The 22,660-nt window shown below is 47.4% G+C and overlaps 1 protein-coding gene and 1 non-coding gene across 2 annotated transcripts; both read left to right on the forward strand.

Moving 5' to 3' along the window:
• The first annotated feature begins 12,482 nt into the window (after positions 1-12,482).
• LOC140709502 (U4 spliceosomal RNA) lies at positions 12,483-12,621 on the forward strand. Its single transcript, XR_012090043.1, has one exon. It is a non-coding gene; the product is annotated as a U4 spliceosomal RNA (small nuclear RNA).
• Positions 12,622-17,078: 4,457 nt separating this feature from the next.
• Positions 17,079-21,205, forward strand: LSM10 (LSM10, U7 small nuclear RNA associated). The gene is made up of 2 exons (XM_007979385.3): positions 17,079-17,241; positions 20,480-21,205. The coding sequence occupies exon 2, from the start codon at positions 20,504-20,506 to the stop codon at positions 20,873-20,875; it is 372 nt and encodes a 123-aa protein (XP_007977576.1). The 5' UTR covers positions 17,079-17,241; positions 20,480-20,503; the 3' UTR covers positions 20,876-21,205.
• The last annotated feature ends 1,455 nt before the right edge of the window (positions 21,206-22,660 follow it).

A 22,660-nucleotide genomic window follows, 5' to 3' on the forward strand; every position in this document is an offset into this window, starting at 1 on the left:
CCTTTCCCATTTTATTCTTAATTCTGTGGCAACCACCGAAAGCCTCCTGAGCCATAGGTTTGGGCCCCAAAGTGGGTAAGGGGTCACCCCTGCTGTCATTTTCAGGATTACTATTTTAGCTTTCCTGTGGGGATCTACAAAGGCATGTAAACATTAACAAATTACTCAGTTTTCTGGGATACATTCTGCCTGTAGGCAAGTTTGAAATCAAAGACTGTTCCAGGCAGTTGCCATAAACAGTGAGGGCTCCGTGTAGAAGACCCTCTTCACCCTGGCGCACTAGGAACTGTAACCTCAGAGGCAGGGTAAGCAAGGCCATGGCGGGGAACACTCAGCTGGCCCCAGGCAGGACATGCCAGCGTCTGTACTTCCCCGCACGTCCATCTATCCATGCGGTGTCAGTTTATCCCATACTGAGATGTATACCAAGAGAATATTTTCTTCTTTTCAGCATGACATGTACTCCTTACCCCCAGGGTCTTCCTCTACCCCTGAGTGTGCTTGTCTTCTAAAGATGCCCGGCCGGATGTGCTGTGACATCTGTCTCCTCTTAGTCACCGTGAGTCACCACGCAGTACCCTAGGTTGGGTGCATGGGAGGCACATGTGGTATGCGCCTTTCCCTTCTGCTTTCCCACTGAGCCGCTTCCCTGGGCAGGAGTGGACTTTGCAGGATGCAGCAGGAGGCCAGGTCTCACTGGAATCCATGTAAAATGTCTCCAGCCAGGGCTGCCGTTATTGCTTCAGAGAGGCGTGGCAGCCCTCTGCCATAGGCTCCCTCCCGGGCCTGAGTAACTGGCATGTTCAGACCCATTAAATCCTATGGAAGGAATATCCAGAATGCCAGAAGGCTGGAGAGAAACTAAGTTGAGCTGGTCATTGCCTTAGATTGGGCCAACTACAGGAACCTCTCCATCCCCACACCCTGGGACGGATCAAGGTGAACATCATTCTAGAATGTAATGGAATCACCATTTTCAAGCAATTCTCCTGGTGATTAATTCCATGTAATGGAAGCTGCCCTTTGGCTTTTCCAAAGGCAAAGGTTTTGGATACAGAATGTAAATCAGTGAAGGCCGGGCATGGTGGCTCATGCCTGTAATCCTAGCACTTTGGGAGGCTGAGGTGGGCAGATCACTTGAGGTCAGGAGTTCGAGAACAGCCTGACCAACATGGAGAAACCCCGTTTCTATTAAAAATATAAAATTAGCCAGGCCTAGTAGTGCATGCCTGCAATCCCAGCTACTCAGGAGGCTGAGGCAGGAGAATTGCTTGAACCTAGGAGGCAGAGGTTGCAGTGAGCCAAGATTGTGGCATTGCACTCCAGCCTGGGCAACAAGAGCGAAACTCCATCTCAATAAAAAAATCACCAATTAAATGTTAATTGCTCCCTACCCATTAAAGTTACACTTCCTTACCTATAAAGACACCCTCCCCCTCCACATACTTATGAAAAGTCTGTTGGGGAGGAGAAGCATATTGTGCTATAAAACACCTCTTGCATCAGATGTACAAAGTGCCTTTGGTTTTAGTCTCTTTTAAGCAATCTGGCCACCATTCAGGGGGGCCCGACTGGGTGACAGATGAATGGGAAAGTTCTGACCTGTTTTGAGTCCGGCTCCCACCTTGCTGTCACATATCAGAATGTCACCGCTCTGAGTGTGTCCCGGGGCCTTGGAGGTGGGCCGTGAGATGCCGAGAAGCAGCCGCAGCCTCCTCCCTCCACCTATCCCAGAGCGATGCTGGCGATTTCAAACGTATCTGTCCTATCAGTAAATAAACAAGATACAGATCTCTGGTATGACAACTCCACGATGAGGCAATCTGTGAGTTTCATGTCTCTAGACTTGCACAGATATTAAGAAAAGCAAGTTTATTTGCATGGTGGTTCAGGACTACGAGAGAAAGCATGGGAGTCGGTAGGAGGCAAAGTAGATAAAAAGTAGGAGGTCGAGGCTGCAGTGAGCCATGATTGTGCCACTGTACCCTAGCCTGAGTGACAGAGTGAGACCCCATCTCAATAAAAATAAAAAAATAAAAATTCTAAAAAGATTTTATTTTCTGCCTAAAATACGTACAAAGTACTAAAAACGCATGTATTCATTTAAAACCATGGCAAAGGGGCATAAGCGTGTAATTCACCAAGACCCGGTGAACTTAAGGGGAAGGCATATGGTCAGAATCACGACACTGCACTCTGGCCCCATCCCTGCCCCCAATTCGCCATGTCATCTTGAACCACTAACCCTCACCAAGGGTCCCTCATCTATTAAAAAAAAAAAGAACTCAAACTCAGCTTGCCCAGATAAGTTCCCGAGTTTATAGCTTCCTGGGCCCTGCCCCAGGCGGGACCTGAGAATGGGAGTCTTACCCAGGCTGCCCTCCCCCCACTGCTTTGGGGTATGCCTGCTCTCTTTCAGCTCTTCTGTGACTGTAGCCTCTTCTCAACTAAGTTTCAAACCATCCCACTCTTGTTCTTAGGGTGTTAGAATGCCCTGTTGATTAAGTAAAGCAATGCTGTAGAAAAGCCAAAAACCAAAGGACGTTAATGGCTCCCAGAAGAAAGAAGTAATAAAAATTCAGAGCGAAGGAGGAAGAAAAAAGGAGGAAAATGTATTTATCTCTGAATTCTAAGAAGAAAGTCATCGCATTGTTCCTGAAACACCAGGCATTTGGTCTAGGTCCTGCTGCTCACCACGCAGAAAGCTAATCCCTGAGGTAAGTATTGCCAAGGAAGAAGGCTTTCATCAGGTGCTGCAGAGAAGATGGGAGCTCAGTCTCAAATCCATCTCCCTGATTGACTAAAACTAGGGGTTTACATAACAGGGAAGAAATGTTACAATGTGTAAGAAAATAAGAACTAGGGAGGGGCAAGGGGGCATCTGGTGCCCCCATCTGATGAGTTTCAGTTCTCTGATCCCATTTTTTAGAGGCCTGAAGGTCCTTTCCTGAGAAAAGAACTTAGATAAAACAAATACAAATTTCAAGCTTTAACAGCAGAAGGATCAATGTCTATGTTTATCCAAAAGAACAGTCTATGGGCCCATTTCACCATAGTCCCCATAAATATCTAACAATTTTTATTTTATTTATTTTTGAAATGGGGTCTCATTCTGTCACCCAGGCTGGAGTATAGTGGCACAATCACAGCTGACTGCAGCCTCGACCTCCTCAAGCGATCCTCCCACTTCAGCTTCCCGAGTAGCTGGGACTACAGGCACGTGCCATCACACCTGGTCTCACTATATTGCCCAGGCTGATCTCAAACTCCTGGTCTCAAGCGATTCTCCTGCTCAGCCTCCCAAAGTGCTGGGATTACAGGCGTGAGCCACCACACCCAGTCTTCTAACATGTTTTTTTTTTTTTTTTTTTTTTAGACAGAGTCTTGCTTTGTCGCCCAGGATGGAGTGCAGTGGCAAAATCTCGGCTCACTGCAACCTCTACCTCCCAGGTTTAAGCAATTCTCCTGCTTTAGCCTCCCAAGTAGCTGACATTACAGGCATGCACCACCATGCCTGGCTAATTTTTGTATTTTCTTAGTAGATATGGGGTTTTGTCATATTGGTCAGGCTGGTCTCGAACTCCTGACCTCAGGTGGTCCACCCACCTCGGCCTCCCAAAGTGCTAGGATTACAGATGTGAGCAACTGCACCCAGCCCTTCAAAGAATTTTTAAAGGTAAAACTCACTTCTTCCCTCAGCTATCCCAATAGGAGAGAAATAGACTTCAGCATGATAGCCAGATGCCCAGATCTAAACTGGATCGGATTCCCTCATCCACATCCATCTAGTCTATAACCGCCTGGTTTGTCACTCCGGATTACATTCAGTATAGAGCCACACTGTCCATTTTGGAACCATCTCAAGCCACAGGAAACCATAGAAAGACAAATGCAAATTTTAGAAAATATATATTTAGCATAATACCTAATCTTAAAGACCCAAATTAAAATCAGAAAAGTAATATCACCTTTACCTACCTTTTATTCTCTCCAAATTGTGCCCTGGATAACTCCTTTTCAGCTGCTAAATTCCTGGACAGCTGACAGTAGAGGGAATTACAGGACGGGCTTGGGATAAGGAAACCTCCACATTGAATCTTCCCTGCATAGCTTCCTGATTTGGTGTGAAGTAAATTCTCAGATCATAACTTACCCCTTTGCAAGTGAGAATGTCAAGAGTCATTCCAAGGGCCAATGGAAATTATTTTTGATTATTTGATTACCTTAACACTTCCACCACCACCACCTCCATACACGTGTACATTCTAGATTCTTTTTGTTTCTAGCCAGTGGTGCCTCTGCTGACAAAAATAACATTACCTTTTCTCTTAGTTCCTAAGACGGCATGAAAACTCAACTGCATGGCTGGGCGTGGTGGCTCACACCTGTAATCCCAGCACTTTGGGAGGCCAAGGCAGGTGGATCACCTGAGGTCAGGAATTCGAGACCAGCCTGGCCAACATGGTGAAACTCTGTCTCTACTAAAAATACAAAAATCAGCCAGGTGTGATGGCACATGCCTATAATCCTAGCTACTTTGGGGGGGCGGAGGCTTAGGCAGGAGAATCACTTGAACCCAGGAGGCAGAGTTTGCAGTGAGCCGAGATGGTGCCACTGCATTCCAGCCTGGGGGACAGAGCGAGACTCTGTCTCAAAAAAAAAAAACTCAGTTGCATTAGGCCCGATGGAGCCACACACCACCAGCAGTGCCAGCAGTGCAAGGGGCAGGCCCCAGGGCCTAGATGTGCACAATCACCTCAGATCACTGTGCCCTTCATTCTCTTTATAGAGCTCCCTCACTCCCTTTTGAAACACTGAGGCCAGCAGGTTTCCCAGAGGGGGGCCCCGTGTCAGCAAAGGACATTTGACCCGTTTTCTGGATATCCTCAAGACTCCTCAGCTTAGGTTACAACTGACAAGAAGCTAATATTTGTTTTATATTGATTAATATTTAATGTGTCCCTCATATCTCCCCCCTACCTCAAATATATTCTGCTTCAGGTGTTTATCTGAGTGGCTGCTAAGGCTCTCCTCCTCCTGTACAAACGTGCCCAGCTGAGGCAGGAGAACAGGGTCTGGAGGCAGGAACCTAAGGCCAATTTGCACTGACTTCCTAGAACTGAATCAAAACGAAAACCTCACCTCTCCACGCCCAAGTAAGGAAAGGATCAGAAGCTACTCCCTTTGCAATCCCCACTTTCCACTGCCTCACAGATGAAAAATGGAAAGTACCCCTGACTGGTCCCTCCCACAACCAATCTGACTGGTTGTGGGGCAGGTTTTCATTTGCATAGGGTGTAACCAAGTAACCAACGGGAAACCTCTAAAGTATTTAAACCCCAGAAAATTCTGTAACCAGGGCTCTTGAGCTGCTTGCTGGAGCCCACTCCCACTCTGTGGAGTGTACTTTTGTTTCAATAAATCTGTGCTTCTGTTTTTGCTTCTTCTCTCATTGCTTTCTTTGTGCATTTTGTCCAATTCTTTGTTCAAAATGCCAAGAACCTGGATGACTCATAGTCAAGACTGTCAACCAGTAACACAGCTACTCCTTTGGCCCCTACTTCTCCAGGGGCTGCTTCTCTCCATCTTCATTGTTCTAGCCATTCTCCTCTGTTCCTCACCATGTAGTCATCAGCTTCTCAGCTATGGGGCCAGCACTGCACTGCACAGATCTCAGCTCTCAGGTCTCCAGGTGCAAACATTGCTATTAATAGATCCAAAAGCCTTTTCTCATCCCCATGCTCCTTGGCTTTTTGGTTTTCTGTTTTGTTTTTGAAACAGGGTCTCACTCTGTTGCCCAGGCTGGAGTGCAATGGCACAGTCATAGCTCACTGAGCCTCCAGACTCCTGGGCTCAAGTGATCCTCCCACCTAGGCCTCCCAAAGTGCTGGGGTTACAGGCATAAGTCACCACGACTGGCTCCTTGGCTTTTTGAAAGCTCTTGGCCCTGCTCAACACCCTTTTCTTCCTAAAACTCTCTCAACCATTCACCTCTGTAGCTCTGATCACATCTTTCTGACCATACATCCTCTCTCTCCCTCCGTGCCTTCTGACTGAGGACTGCTCTGTATGATACAGAGTTCAACACAGCCATTTTATAAAGTCTGTCAAAATAGCCAAGTCAATGGCACAGGATCATTATTTCATCCCTGGCTGTCTTTCCCACTCCTTCTCCTCACCTCTCACTCTGACTCCTTCTCATCCTCAGCCTATTCCTTATTCTCATCCCATTGCTGATTCCAGGTCTGATGTGCCCGGCAGGGTTTAGTTTCCACCCTTTCTGAAAGTTGCTCTGCATTACTTATTTTTCAAAAATGTCACTACCTTCAACCCTTACCTCTGTGTTGTCACCCCCAGGCCCACCTGTGCTGCAGGCTCTTTCCCTGGATGGTCCACATCACCTCACACTCCAGTGTCTGAAAATGCAGTCATTTTCATTGATTTAGTACATTTACTTCACTTTCAAAAGGCATGAAGAGGTCAGGCATGGTGGCTCATGCCTGTAATCCCAGCACTTCGGGAGGCTGAGGCAGGCGGATCACTTGAGGTCAGCAGTTCAAGACCAGCCTGGCCAACATGATGAAACCCCGTCTCTACTAAAAACACAAAATTAGCTGGGTGTGGTGGTACACACCTGTAATCCCAGCTACTGGGGAGGCTGAGGCAGGAGGATCACTTGAACCCAGGAGGTGGAGGTTGCAGTGAGCCAAGATTGCACCACTGTACTGTAGCCTGGGTGATAGAATGAGACTCTATGTCCAAAAAAAAAAAAAAAGGCACGAGGAAAATTTTTTAATATAATACAAAATAAGACAGTTTTCCATAGAAAAGAACTAGAAGCGGCTGCCAGAATAAGTGTCTTTCCCCCTTCTTAGAACAAAAAAATGACAATGCTCACATTTGACATTTGTGCACTGGATTCCCTTCTGAATGAATAAAAAGGAAAGGGTTTGGTATAATTCCTGATGGGCGTGTCTTGTTTTTCGTGCCACTGTTTGTCATTGTGGTTTCCCATTTTACTGTCATAACTGGACAGATATTTTTGTAAATTCAATAAAAATACAAAAAAAAAAAGGTTTTAAAAAACTGGAAGCACATGGGTAGAAGTTACCAAAAGCTTCCTGACCGTGAAGTGATCAGCTGGCAAAGAAGTGAGTTGCTGTCACTGGAGTGGTTCAGATAGAGGTTAGGGGAGCATCAGAGAATGTCATAAAGAGTATGTTGGCACTGGGTGGTAAATTGGAGCAGGTGACCTGGGAGTCGACCCTAACTCTCAGGATTTTGTGATCCTCTAACAGTTGGAAACAGAACCACAACAGAGCTCACCTAAAGAGAACAGAGAGGCTGGGTGCGGTGGCTCACGCCTGTAATCCCAGCACTTTGGGAGGCTGAGGCGGGTGGATCACGAGTTCAGGAGTTCAAGACCATCCTGGACAAGATGGTGAAACTCTGTCTCTACTAAAAATACAAAATTAGCCAGGCACAGTGGTGGGTGCTTATAATCCCAGCTACTTAGGAGGCTGAGGCAGGAGAATCGCTTGAACCCAGAGGGCAGAGGTTTCAGCAGTGAGCCAAGATTGCTCCACTGCACTCCAGAGTGAGACTCCGTCTCAAAAAAAAAAAAAAAAGAGAGAGAGAGGGAGAACAGACAGGCCAGGCGTGGTGGCTCACGCCTGTAATCCCAGCACTTTGGGAGGCAGAGGCAGGCAGATCACCTGAGGTCAGGAGGTCGAGGGCAACCTGGCCAACATGTAAAACCCTGTCTCTACTAAAAATATAAAAATTAGCTGGGTGTGATGGTCTACGCCTGCAATTCCAACTACTTGGGAGGCTGAGGCAGGAGAATTGCTTAAACCTGGGAGGCGGAGGTCACACTGAGCCAAGATCACGCCACTGCACTGCAGCCTGGGCAACAGAGAGAGACTCCATCTCAAAAAAAAAAAAAAAAAAAAAGGACAGAACAGAGAAATTCAAGGCTCCTGGAATGAACTCATTTCAATTGCACCTTGTACTAATTAGGGTTTTGGCTACAAAAAACTGAAACCAGTCCTAGCTATTTCAATAGAAAAGGAATTTACTGAAAGGACATCAGGCAACCCCAAGAGTTGTCAGGAAGACGGGAGAACCATCAAAAAATGGCCAGGAACCAAGGAAGGGCAGGCAGTGGAGGAAATAATTCCAGCACTGGAACCACCATCGGGAATGCAGCTCTGGATGATGCAGACACCAGGACAGAGCCTAAACAGTTCCTGCTGGTTTGTGTCACTTGCTCCCGATGTAAACTCTGATAATGCTTGAATTTATGTCACAAGCCCACATCACAGCGGACAAGAATCAAAGACAATATCTGGCCTTTAAGTCATCTGTTGTGATGAGATTCCCCCACTGAAGTCCATGGAATGTCAGATTTCCCCAAACATAGGGAAGGAGTTCAGTTGCTGAGTAGCCAAACAGTGAGATCTCCTCCACGTGCAGCAACCCCAAATCCGCCCCTCTTATTATTAACGATCTCTCCAGATACCCAGTGTTAATTTTTTTCTCTCTCTCTTTTTGAGATGGAGTCTCTCTCTGTCGCCCAGGCTGGAGTGCAGTGGCACAATCTCAACTCACTGCAACCTCCGCCTCCCAAGTTCAAGCGATTCTCCTGCCTCAGCCTTCTAAGTAGCTAGGATTACAGGTGCATGCCACCACGCCTGGCTACTTTTTGTATTTTTAGTAGAGATGGGGTTTCACCATATTGGTCAGGCTGGTCTCAAACTCCTGACCTTCTGATCCGCCCACCTCGGCTTCCAAACTGCTGGGATTACAGGTGTGAGCCACCGCGCCTGGCAATTTTTGTTTTTTTGAGACAGAGTCTCACTGTGTTGCCCAGGCTGTAGTGCAGTGGCACAATCTCAGCTCACTGCAGCCTTGACTTCCTGGGCTCCATCAAGTAATCTATCTCAGCCTCCTGAGTAGCAGGGATGCCCGGCTAATTGGCTAATTTTTTAAACTTTTGTAGAGATGGGGTTTTGTCATGTTGCCCAGGCTGGCCTCAGCCTCCTGGGCTCAGGCAATACGCCCATGTCATCATCCCAAAGTGCTAGGATTACAGGCATGAGCCACCATGCTCAGCCTCAGTGTTAAAATTGATTCCTCCTTCCTCCTCCTTCCACCCACATTCCAGATGTAATCAGCCTCCAAGATTCCGACTGGCTCTTGTCATGGGTCTTTAACATTCATCCCTCCCTTCCATTCCCACTGCAACTGACCATCTTCATTTAGATCCTGATCACCTTCACATTCATAAAACTAGTGTTCCTCATATAATTGCAATTTACAGTGTGAAGCATCTGGGCCGCCTAAGGTCTTTTCCCTGACCAACATTCAGGAGATTAGCAGGGGAGGTATGATTTATGTATTAGCTGGGCATAGTGTTGCCTGCCTGTAGTCCCAGCTACTTGGGAGGCTGAGGCAGGAGAATCACTTGAACCCAGGAGGCGGAGGTTGCAGTGAGCCGAGATCACAACACTGCACTCCAGCTTGGGTGACCCAGCAAGACTCTGTCTCAGAGAAAAAAAAAAGAAAGAAAGAAACACTGACTGGGGAGTTTGGGCAGAGAACCTAACAGAGATCCAGCTAGAAGATCAAATCAAATTATGGAGGGCTTACTTAAATGTCAGCACTGGAATCTATGCTGCTAGTAAATTGAAAGTGTTCTTAGAAGGTAAAAGATAAGATCAGAACTGGGTTTTGAATCTGTTGGCAAAAAATTGTAAGCGACACAAAGACCAGTGAGATGGTTTTGATAATAAATTAAGGCCAGGCATGGTTGCTCATGCCTATAATCCCAGCACTTTGGGAGGCCTAGGCAGGTGGATCACCTGAGGTTGGGAGTTCAAGACCAACCCGACCAACATGGAGAAACCCTGTCTGTACTAAAAAATACAAAATTAGCTGGGTGTGGTGGCACATGCCTGTAATCCTAGCTACTCGGGAGGCAGAGGCTTAGGCAGGAGAATTGCTTGAACCAGGGAGGCAGAGGATGCAGGGAGCTGAGACTGCGCCACTGTACTCCAGCCCGGGCGACAAGAGCAAAACCCCCATCTCAAAATTAGCCAGGCATGATGGTGTGCACTTACAGTACCAGCTACTCAGAAGGCTGAGAAGGGAGGATCATTTGAGTCCAGGAGTTGGAGATGGCAGTGAGCTGTGATCACTCCACTGTACTCTGGGCTGTGCAGCAGAGCAAGGCCCTGTCTCTATTTTAAAAAAAAGTAAGTAAATGATGGCAGAGATACTTCAAAGAATTTGCAGGGCTAGTGATTGAGTGATTGTGACAGCTGTGGGGGAATCAAGAAATTATAGAAGTTATCGGCTGGGCGAGGTGGCTCATGCCTGTAATCCCAACACTTTGGGAGGCCGAGGCAGGAGGATCTTTTGAACTCAGGAGTTTGAGACCAGCCTGGGCAATGTGGTGAAACTCTGTCTCTACTAAAAATACAAAAAAATTTAGCCAGGTGTGGTGGTGCATGCCTGTAGTCCCAGCTACTCTGGAGGCTGAGGTGGGAGGATCACTTAAGCCTGGGAGGTGGAGGTTGCAGTGAGCCAAGATCATGCCCCTGCACTCCAGCCTGTGTGGCAGAACAATAACTTGTCTCCAAAAAAAAAAAAAAAAAAAAGCAAAGAAGAAAAAATTATAGAAGTTATCAAGGTTACTCAAGGTGCCCAACTTAGGTAGCTAAAAAATGGTGGTAGCAACTGCAGAAATGGAAAAATTCAGAGCAGGAGCTGATTTGGAAGGGACTTGATGAATTTTTCTCATAGACCTACTGGGTTTTGAATAGCAGTAAGACATCTGGGGAATAAGCAATGTAAGACATGGGAAAATGGAGATCCAGAGAGCAGTGTGGGCTGGGGCACAGACCTGGACTCGGCAGCATGGGAGGAGACAGCTCAAGACAGCTACCCTTAGGTAGAGGAAATACAGCCCCAGAGGAAACACACACATTAGGGGACAGGAGAATGAAGTGGGCTTAAAAAGAGAGAGAGAGAGAAATGGAAAAGAAGCAATCAGACAAATGGGTGAAGATAAGTGACACAATGCCCAGAAAAAACAAAACACCAAGGAGGAGGGTGATCAGAATGCTCGAGCACTCAGGGGGATGCCAGAAGTGAGGACTACAAGAGGAGATACGGGTTTTAGGAACAAGGATATCATTAGCAACCTTTGCTGAAAAAGTTAGTGGGGGCTTGGGAGTAGAAACCAGGTTCCAGTAAGCAGAGCCATTGGTGTGAGAAAGTGGAAGCCTTGCTGTTCAGCAGCAATTCTCAAACTTCTTGGTCTTGGAACCTCTACATACTCTTCAAAATGATTGACAGCTTTTGTTTATGTGGGTTACATATATTATCTGTCATATTGGAAATTAAAATAAAAATAATATTAATTCATTCAGAAATTAACTCATGAATGTAAATTTATATTATATATAAAATAAACTCACTAACATACATTTATACATAAAAATATAAACTCACTTACAAATTTATATACATACATAAAATATATAAACTCACCAGGATAAGTTTATATGTATATAAAATGTGTAAACTCACATAAATTTATATATATAAAATATATAAACTCACTATCATAAATTTATATAAATTATATAAACTCACTAACATAAACTCACAAAAATTTGTATATATATAAAATATATAAATCCACTATAAAAATTTATAAATTTTTTATATATATAAAATTTATAAACTCACTAACATACATTTATATATGTAAAATATATAAACTCACTAACAAATTTATATATATAAAATATATAAACTCACTAACATAAATTTCTCTCTATATAAAACATATAAACATAAATTTCTATATATCATCTATAAACTAACATAAATTTATATATACAAATTATATAAACTCACTAACATTAACTCACATAAATATGTATGTATATAAAATATATAAACTCACTAACATAAATTTATATATATACAATATATAAACTAACATACATTTATATATATAAAAAATATATTAACTCAGTAACATACATTATATAAATATATAAAATATATATTTATATATATAAAATATAGGCCAGATACAGTGGCTCATGCCTGTAATCCTAGCATTTTGGGAGGCCAAGGCAGGTGGATCACCTGAAGTCAAGAGTTCGACACCAGCCTGGCCAACATGGTAAAACCCTGTCTCTACTAAAAATACAAAAATTAGCCAGGCATAGTGGTACGTATCTGCAATCCCTGCTACTTAGGGAGCTGAGGCAGAAGAATCGCTTGAACCTGTGAGATGGAGGTTGCAGTGAGCCAAGATCGCACCACTGCACTAGCCTGGGCGACAGAGCAAGACTGTCTCAAAAAAAAAAAAAATATATATATATATATATATATATAAACTTATGTTAGTTTATATATATTATATATATATATAAAAACATAAACTCACTAACATAAGTTTAAGACTTACGTAAGTAGCAGTATTATCACCAACGAAGTTTATCTGAGGCACAGTTCTCGCTCACTGAAACATCCCAATACCCAGCCATGAAAACTCTCAATATAGTCGGCACTGGCAACTTTTGACAGTCTCTATGGAGACTGAATATTTAAAAGAAGAGAAGCAAATCCAGTCTCAGCTGGAAAAGTGATCCTACTTGAGGAAAGGCTGGCATAAGGGCCTTTTGAGAAGTTTGACTGTGGAGAGTAAGAAAACAGGAGATTGCATGGAGGAGAAAGACAATTTTATTTTTAGAATAAGAGTAGCCCAACAGTGATTGCTGATAAAAAGGGAAGCCTCCTAGGGGAGATGGAAATCAATGAATGAGAAAGTGAAGGAATGAAAGAGCCTTTTTTTTTTTTTTTTTTTTTTTTTTGAGACAGGGTCTTTGTCACCCAGGCTGGAGTGCAGTGTGCAGTGGCACAATCATAGCTCATTGCAGCCTCAACCTCCTGGGCTCAAGAGATCCTCCAGCCACAGCCTCCCAAGTAGCTGTGATGGCAGCAGCAGAGGCCCATCTGGAGCAGCCAGCTTCAACCACTTCGCGCCAGCTGCAGCAGTGGAGGTGCAGCCGGGGCTGCGTGCTCTGTGGAGTCAGCAGGGACCAGAAACAAGTGATACCAGCAGGAGCCCCACACCCTACCAAGTTGGCAGGGCATGGAGCCCTCACTCCTGGGCACAGCTGCAGCCGCCCAGCCATGGTTCCAGGGTGGGGCATCCCTGTGCTCTTGAGGGCCCAGAAAGCCCCCGCCCCCGCAGGCTCAGAAGTGCCTGCTCCCACTCCCGGGCCTCTCCCAACTCCTGGCGCCCACTCCAGTGCAGAGCAAAGCTGTGGCTAAGCCCCGCCACTGTTGTGACCCAGCTTGGTGTGCGTGCACTTGGGGTGACACTGACACACCAATCCCTGCTGCCTCAGCACCCCCCCCCCAGACTTTGGGCGCCAATAAGCTTGGGATGGAGGCCAAGGGACTGAGGGTGGCTTGGTGCAGGCCTGCAGGCACCTCAGCCCAGGCAACCTGGGCACCAGCAGACGGCATGTTAATAGTGCCAGGAGGCAGTCAGGTTCCTAGGCAGAAGGGGCAGACCCCCAGTGAAACCCCACCTTCAAGCCAGGGGTGGCCTGAAGCCTGAGGGTGGGGCTGTTCCAGGTGGAGTCCAGGACAGGAGTAAGAACTTCATTGATGCCTTCCAGCCAACTGGATGGTACTTTTTCCAGGCCCACCCATGGCCACCCATGGGCCAACCAGCATGCACTTCCTCCATTCTGAGCACATGAAAACCCCAGACTCAGCCAGCCTCAGACACTCCACAGGACCTGCCTGCGGAAAGGAGCTACCCACTTCAGGCCTCCCGAGAGCTGTTCTGTCACTCAATCAAGCTCTCTCCAGCTTGCTTACACTCCAGTTATCCACATAATCTCATTCTTCCTGGATGCGAAACAAGAACTTGGGACCCGCCAAACAGCGGGAGTGAAAGGAGCTGTAACATATTCCTGGCCAGCTCGCTGAGCTGCAGGTGGTGACACACTCCCAGACTGCAGGAGTGAAGAGTGGGGACCCTTCTGGGGAACCACCCTCCACCAGCGGGGTAGCTGCGCCACATGACAGGAAGCAGTGGCGGGGCCCAGCCAGCCCAGGAGCCACGGGCCAGAGCAGGGCCGCACAGGGCGGTAGGACTGAAAAAGCTGTAACACACATGGACTGAAACACGCCCCCGCCCCCCAACATGCCCCGCCCCTGCTCCTCGGGAGGTGAAAAGCAGCAGCCCTTTTTGGGACCCAGACCTCGGGGCTCCCCAAGCCAGGGCTGTGACACACTGTAACACCCTCTCTGGGGCTCTGTGGTTCCTGGTGTCTCTGAGCTTTCGGCCACCACTGTGTTCCCCTTGTCCAGATGCTGGTGCCCACAGCAGAAGCCACTTGCGGTATCTCTGATCCAGCTGCAGCCTTGCACACAGCCAAAGCCTGTGCCGGCGCCTGGAGCTGCCCACCCGCTGCAGCAGCCAGCATATCTGGCTGTGTGTAGTGGTCGGACCCAGTGCTCACTCACTCACACACCCCTCACTGCTCCACACCTGGCACGCCTTTGGCAGGCGTGGTATCCGGGCCGGTAGTGCGAGCTGAGCTCAGCCTCCAGACTGAGCGGGCAGAACGAGCCCAGCAGGCACAAGCAAAAGTCAAGCACAGGCGCTGCTAGCCACAGAGGTTTCCCGATGGCAAAGTGACATCCTAAGGTTCTTGTGACAGCTGGGACTATAGGCGCACCCACTACACCCAGCTAATTTCTTAAAACATTTTTGGCCAGGCTCGGTGGCTCATGCCTGTAACCCCAGCACTTTGGGAGGCTGAGGAGGGCAGATCACCTGAGGTTGGGAGTTCGAGACCAACCTGACCAACATGGAGAAACCCGGTCTCTACTAAAAATACAAAAATCAGCCGGGTGTGGTGGCACATACCTGTAATCCCAGCTACTTGGGAGGCTGAGGCAGAAGAATCACTTGAACCTGGGAGATGGAGGTTGTGGTGAGCCGAGATCGGGCCATTGCACTCCAACCTGGGCAACAAAAGTGAAACTCCGTCTCAAAAAAAAAAAAAAAAAAAAAATTTAGAGATGGGTTCTCACTATGTTGCCAAGGCTGGTCTCAAACTCCTGAGCTTGAACAGTCCTCTTGCCTTGGTCTCCCAAAGTGTTGGGATTACAGATGTGAGCCACCCTGCCCAGTCAAGAAGCCTAACTTACTGAGCTGCTTCTCTGTGCCAGGTGCTTTCACACATTAATGAAAGTCACTCAAATCTCCCAGTTCTCTGAGAAAAACCCTATTTTTTGTTTTCATAATAAGGAAATTGAGGCTGAGGAAGAAAGTGATTTTTCCAAGGCTATACAGAATGACTTTTAAAAAATGTAAATCAGGTAGGGCACAGTGGCTTGTGCCTGTAGTCCCAGCTATTCTTGAGGCTTGGGCAGGAGGATCACTTGAGCCCAGGAAGTTGAGGCTGCAGTGAGCTATGATCACATCACTGCACTCCAGCCTGGGTGACACGGTGAGACCCTGTCTCTACAAGAAAATCAAATCACGTTGCTCCCTTTCAATAGCCTATCATAGCACTTCTAGTACTAGTTGAAAAGACGGAAGCACAGAGAAGATAGCTAACTTGCCCAGTCACAGCCAGGAGCAGATTTGAACCACACTGTATCCGGAGGCTGCACTCCTAACCATGAAATCTAAACTCCTTACCTTGGCTCACAAAGTCCTATATGCTCTGGCTCCTGCTTCCTCTCTGGTCTCTTGTTATACCACTCTCCCCAGTTTCCCTGGCCTTTCCTGTGTTCCTAAATTGTCAAAGTCATTTCCCCCAGGTTCTTTGCATGAACTGTGAAAAGAAAAAAATTGACTTTTAATTGGTGATTTGGCTTTTATTTGCTAAATTTGTTAAATTTGGCTTTTATTTGCAACTCTAGAATTGGGCAACACCTCATTCTATAAAACGGAATGAGTGTTCAAATAAGCTGAGCAGAGATTAGTTTTACAGACAGAAAAGGGCTGAGGAAAGCAGACACGGAAAACAAAAAGCAGATTGGTTGTTTCAAAGTTACTTTCCTTGTAACTTTGAAGGCGAAAGCAGAGGGGACTTCCTTATCCTGCCAGCTAAAACTGGATGGTTTGGAGATTTAAGTATCTCTCACTCTTCTGATTTATCTGAATATCAGATAAGCAACTTAGTTTCCACTTGGTGATGTGGAACTTTAGCATGAGTGACTCCATTTTGGTTTTGTCTGTTGGGCTTGGTGCAGGAGCCCTGTCCAAACCAATGGCTGCCTTTTTTTTTTTTTTCTTTGAGACGGAGTCTTGCTTGTTGCCCAGGCTGGAATGAAGTGGTACAATCTGAGCTCACTGCAGCCTCTACTTTCTGGGTTCACGCAATTCTCCTGCCTCAGCCTCCCGAGTAGGTGGGACCAGAGGTGTACACCACCACAGTGGGCTAATTTTTTCTATTTTTTGTAGAGACAGGGTCTCCGTATGTTGCCCAGACCGGTCTCGAACTCCTGGGCTCCAATGATCCTCCCGCTTTGTCCTCCCAAAGCGCTGGGATTACAGGTGTGGGCCTCCGCGCCCAGCCCTGCCTCCTATAAATTTTATTTAACAAACTGTTCCCTCTAATTGCAATGCTCCGCCCACAGTTTTCACAAGCTTGGCTTCATGTCACTAATCTCAACTCAAATGTCACCTTCTCAGGACACCCCTGACAATCCAATAAAAGACCACCTAGTCACTACCACGTCACACTTTCAATCTTCTAAAGAACTTTTTCCCTATTTTTCTTGTTTGTTTTCCTAAGACTCTGTCCCCTGCAGCGCCATCAGCTCGGGGAGCCACTTGATCTTGGTCACTGCTCTATGCCGGAGCCTAGGAAGGAGCCTGGCCCAGGGTGCCCGTTCAAGAATGCGTGCGGAGTGAATGAACGACTAGTGAAGGAGACTTCAATGACGCAGGCCGGCATTTGCTGAGCGCGAGCCCCGCGCCGCGAAGCATTCTGGGAATCGTAGTTTCTCCGTGCCGCGATGACTCGCAGAGCACTGACGCACTCTGCGCCCGGAGGACAGAGCGGCCCGGTCGCCGGCGTGGTTTCTTCGTCCTGCTGCAGCCGGCGGGAGGCAGCCCGTCCAGGCGCCCGCTAGCTTCGGCGGCGACCCAGACGGGGAAAGCGGAAGGAATGTCGCGTGGTGGGTCTGGGTCGGCGGTGCAGGGAGCCCCGGGGCGGAATGCGGGGGATGCCAGGACCTCCGGAAGGAGGTGCCGGAGCCCAGGAAGGGTTTTCTTCCCCATTTACCGAGTATAGCTCATTTCCCCAGACCCGCTCCCGCTGCTCTGAGTAAGGGGTGCTAATCCCGTTTTACCAGTAGCTTAGCTAGCTTGGAGAAGCTAAGTGTTTTGCTAAGTGGTCTCCCTCCTAGAAGGTGGCAGAGCCTGTCCTAGAACCCGGGCCTGACTCGAGGTCCGGTGATTGCTCTTTGCAGTCGCAGCAGCAACCCCATACATTTGCTTGATCGCAGATTCGTCAGGCTGCAGCCGGGTGGCTGGTCGTTAGGCCCTGCCCAAGGACTTAGCTCCCAGCCCCGCTCATCACTGGCCTAGTCTAGCTTGCCACGCTCAGTGCCACACTGCACAGCCCTGGACGGGATGCTGAGTGAGGTCGTAAAGAGAGAGCGTTGCACCCCCGTTAACTCAGGGTCTGAAAATAAGGGATAGGTAAGACCTAGTGCACTAATACAATATCGGGGTACGTTGAAATCAAAGGAGAGTACCTTCAGTGGAGTGTGATTCTGGTAGCTTTGTTTCGCCTGTAGTTTAATAAATGTGGAAACAGGTTCAGAGACATTAACTTTTCTAGGTTTACATAATTAGGGGTGGAGTGGGGATTCCAACCTGGGTTTCTCTACCTTCAAAACCTATGTACCTTATATACTACCGGTTGGGTTCCCCCCCCCCAATTCATTATCTAGATTTATTTTCTTTCTTTTTTTTTTCTGAGAGTCTTGCTCTGTCACCCAGGCTGGAGTGCGGTGGCACAATCTTGGCTCACTGTAACCTCTGCCTCCTGGGTTCAAGCAATTCTCCTGCTGCAGCCTCCCAAGTAACTGAGATTACAGGTGCTCCCATGCTCAGGTAATTTTTGTATTTTTAGTGGATACTGGGTTTCACCATGTTGGCCAGGCGGGTCTTGAACTCCTGACCTCAGGTGATCTACTCCCCTTGGCCTCCCAAAATCCTGGGATTACAGGCGTCAGCCCCTGCGCCCAGCCTCATTACCTAAATTTCTACTTACCTAACAGCTGCATGGTGTAGACCAATAGTTCCCAGAGTGTGGGCCCCTGACCAGCAGCATCAGCATCACCTGGGAATATGTTCGAAATGACTCTCTCAGGCCTCACCTCAGACCTCCTGAGTCAAACTGGGAGTGGGACCCAGCAAGCTGAGATAACAAGCCCCTCAGATGATTCTGATACACACTGTATGTATCAGATGATTCTGATAATGTGTGAGAACTACTGGTGTCAAGCACTGAGTCTCAAACCTTCACGTGTATCTAATTCACATACGGGGTCATGTTGAAATGCAGAGTCTGTTTCCAGTCATTGTGGAAGAATGGCAGTGAGCCACTCAGTGAAGGAGTGGATTATCTCAGAACAGGCCTGGGGAGAGACCTGAGTTTATGCATTTCTAACCAGTACCCCTCAGCACTTTGGAGATTACCTGGGGAGCTTTTTTTTTTTTTCCTTTTTCTTTTTTTTCTTTTCTTTTTTTTTTTTTTTTGAGAAGGAGTCACTCTGTCGCTCAGGCTAGAGTGCAGTGGCGTAATCTCGGCTCACTGCAAGCTCCGCCTCCTGGGTTCACGCCATTCTCCTGCCTTAGTCTCCCCAGTAGCTGGGACTACAGGCGCCGCCACCATGCCCGGCTAATTTTTTTGTATTTTTAGTAGAGAGAGGGTTTCACCGTTTTAGCCCGGATGGTCTTGATCTGACCTCATGATCCGCCCGCCTCGGCCTCCCAAAGTGCTGGGATTACAGGCGTGAGCCACTGCGCCCAGCCGGGAGCTTTTACAAAATAGGAAATCTGGGCCCACCCCTCTAACCAAATGAATCAGAATCTGGGGTGGGGAAGGTCGAGTTAAAAACTCGCCAGATGATTCTAATGTACACCTGGTGTGAGGTTTGGAGCCAGGCAGCTATGGATTTTTTTTTTTTTTTTTTGAGACAGTCTCTCTCACGCAGGCTGGAGTGCAGTGGCATGATCTTGGCTCACTGCAGCCTCCACCTCCCGGATTCAAGCGATTCTCCTGCCTCAGCCTTCGGAGCAGCTGGGATTATAGGTGCACACTACCATGCCCGGCTAATTTTTGTATTTTTAGTAGAGACAGGGTTTTACCATGTTGGCCAGGCTGGTCTTGAATTCCTGGCCTCCGGCGATCCACCCGACTCAGCCTCACAAAATGCTGGGATTACAGGTGGGAGCCACCGTGCCTAGCCTACGGCTACGGATTTGAATTCCAGCAATTCCACTTATTTACTGTGACCTTGGGCAAGTTACCTCTCCTAGCCATATTTCTCGTTTTTAAAAAGTATTGATTTATTTAAATTAATGTGTTATTAGGAATGATACTGACTTTTGTTGTTGGTCCTAATTATCTTGAATTCTCAATGTAGATAATCATATAATTGACAAACAAGGACAGTGATCTTCCTTTATAATTATTGTTTCTCTAAATTCTTTCCCTTCCCTTCTTTCTGTAATCATTTTTTTGAATGTTGCATTGACCATTACCTACGTTTTACTGTTGATTAGAAGCCATAAAAGGCATCCTTTTCTTGTCCCTAGCTCAATAGAAATAGAAATCATTTTCTTTATTTTTTGAGACAGAGTCTTGCTCTTGTTGTCCAGGCTGGAGTGCAATGGCGCGATCTTGGCTCATTGCAATCTGCCTCCCGGCTTCAAGCAATTCTCCTGCCTCAGCCTCCTGAGTAACTGAGATTACAGGCGTGTGCCACCACGCCCAGCTAATTTTTTGTATTTTTAGTAGAAATGGTGTTTCACCGTATTAGCCAGGCTGGTCTCAAACTGAGTGGATCTCGCTGTGTTGCCCAAGCAGGTCAGCAGAACTCTTGGGCTCAAGTGAAGCTCCTCCCTCAGTCTCCTGAGTAGCTAGTACTACAGGTGTATCCCAGTGTGCCTGGCCATCCTAGCCATATTTTTCTCATTCATAAAATAAGCATAAGTAATCCTTGGCTTGCAAGTTGGTGTGAGGATTCCATGAGACATGTGCAGGAAGTATCTGTGTCCACAGATACAAAAATTGCAGAGGTGGTCTGTGCTGGGAATTTTGTTTGAGAACCTGGTGGAGGTGAGTTGGCAACTGTACCCCCTACCCTGCTATAGCTGCCATCTGTGTGCTCCTGTCCACAGCAAGCAGGCAGCTGGTGTGGAAGAATGGCACTGAGCCATTCAGTGAAGGAGCGGACCATCTCTGAGAACAGCCTGATCATCCTACTGCAGGGCCTCCAGGGCCGGGTAACCACTGTGGACCTGCGGGATGAGAGCGTGGCCCATGGACGCATAGACAATGTCGATGCTTTCATGAACATCCGCCTGGCCAAAGTCACCTACACGGACCGTTGGGGGCATCAGGTCAAGCTGGATGACCTCTTTGTGACCGGCCGCAATGTCCGCTACGTCCACATCCCAGATGACGTGAACATCACCTCGACCATTGAGCAGCAGCTGCAGATTATCCATCGGGTGCGGAACTTTGGTGGCAAGGGCCAAGGCCGGTGGGAATTTCCCTCCAAAAACTATAAGTGAGGCCCTCAGCAAGCCCTGGCCCCAACTCGGCTTCCTCCAGTGTTCTCTGGAGCCAGCTCCCTGCCCTCACACCCTGTCTAGAACCCGAGAAGAGAGCAGGGCCAGGCCAGAAGCTGGTGTCCAACAGACACCACCTGTCAAAGCTGCGTTTCACAGGGTTCCACCTCCCAGACTCCCTCTGGGACCCAGAATCCTATCTGTCTGTGGCCTTGGGGTAGGTGACAATCCCCCTTTTTGATGATCTGAATCTCTGACTTATTGATCATGGAACCTGTCAAGTAGTTTTCAACTCTCCCAGTGAGGATAATTAAACATGCTCAGTCTAAGCCACCTCTGACTGTCTCCATTCCTCTTGCAGTTGTGTTCATTTTCTTGTGAAACCCAACTTGAATACAAACAGGTCCATGCCCCAGGCTTTCCCTTCTGTGTGCTGGGCTCCCAGACCGTCCTGTGTAGTCGGGGGCAGACTCAAGCTTGGCTGCACATTGGAATCACCTGTCCCACCCTCAGAGATTCATATTTCGTTGGTATGGGGTATGGTCTGAGGGCTGGGAGTTTTTTAATTTCCCAGGCAATTCTAATATGTAGCAATTTGAGAATGGTAGGAGAGTACTTCAGTCTGGGCAGGTGGAAAATGGCTTTTCTACTCAGTCCCTGTTGAAGAGGCTGTTAGTCTCATTGCTGTTTCTTGAAGCAGAGAGATTGGAAGTAACCTGGGCCCTCCCCTGGGGTGTGAGAGCTCTGCTAATAGCAGGAATTCCATCTCTGATCTGAGAATTACTGGGTTCTCAGGGTTGGAACCCAAGTCCTTGTAGTAGCTGTCTTGTCATTCTAGGCCTGCCACGGGCAAACAACTGTCTTAGTGAAAGTGGCTCACTTGTGGTCAGGAGTTTGAGACCAGCCTGGCCAACATAGTGAAACCCCGTCTCTACTAAAAATACGAAAAAAAAAAAATTAGCCGGGCGTGGTGGTGCACACCTGTAATCCCAGCTCCTCAGGAGGCTGAGGTGGGAGAATCGCTTGAATTGAACCAGGAGGTGGAGGTTGCAGTGAGCCAAGATCACACTACTGCACTCCAGCCTGGGCAACAGAGGGAGACTCTGTCTCAAAAAAAAAAAAAAAGAAAGAAAGAAAGAAAATGGCTTTGTCCTGTGGAACCAGAGAGTTTGAACTCATCAGATATCCACAGCACACCTGCCATGTGCCGAGGCCTTCTGCTAAGCACACATCATATTTTTGTTTTGTTTTGTTTTCAATAGAGATGAGGTCTCACTATGTTGCCCATGCTGGTCTTGAATTCCTGGACTCAAGCCATCCTCCTGCCTCAGCCTCCCTGAGTGCTAGGATTACAGGTGTGAGCCACCAGGTCTGGCCAAGCACACACTGTCAAGTGAGATTTGAACCTTTTTATATAGGAGCTTATACCCTAGTGGGGGAGGTGGTCAAAGAAAACAAAGATGAGGCTGAACAGAGTGGTTCACACCTGTAATCCCAGCATTTGGGGAGGCTGAGGCTGATGGATCACTTGAGGCCAGGAGTTCCTGACCAGCCTGGCCAACATGGTGAAACCCTATCTCTACTAAAAATAGAAAAATTAGCCGGGCATGGTGGCGTGTGCCTGTAATCCCAGCTACCTGGGAGGCTGAGGCACGAGAATTGCTTGAACCCAAGAGGCAGAGGTTGCAGTGAGCCAAGATCATGCCATGGCACTCCAGCCTGGGCGACAGAGCAAGACTGTCTCAAAAAAAAAAAAAAGAAAAGAAAACAAAGATGAAATCCAGCTTG

This window comes from Chlorocebus sabaeus, chromosome 20 (assembly GCF_047675955.1).
Source record: "Chlorocebus sabaeus isolate Y175 chromosome 20, mChlSab1.0.hap1, whole genome shotgun sequence".
In the NCBI taxonomy this organism is placed as follows: Eukaryota; Metazoa; Chordata; class Mammalia; order Primates; family Cercopithecidae; genus Chlorocebus; species Chlorocebus sabaeus.

Bases quoted from the DNA above. Each gene is read 5' to 3' on its own strand.
- LSM10 (XM_007979385.3), top strand. From the start codon at position 20,504: ATGGCACTGAGCCATTCAGTGAAGGAGCGGACCATCTCTGAGAACAGC.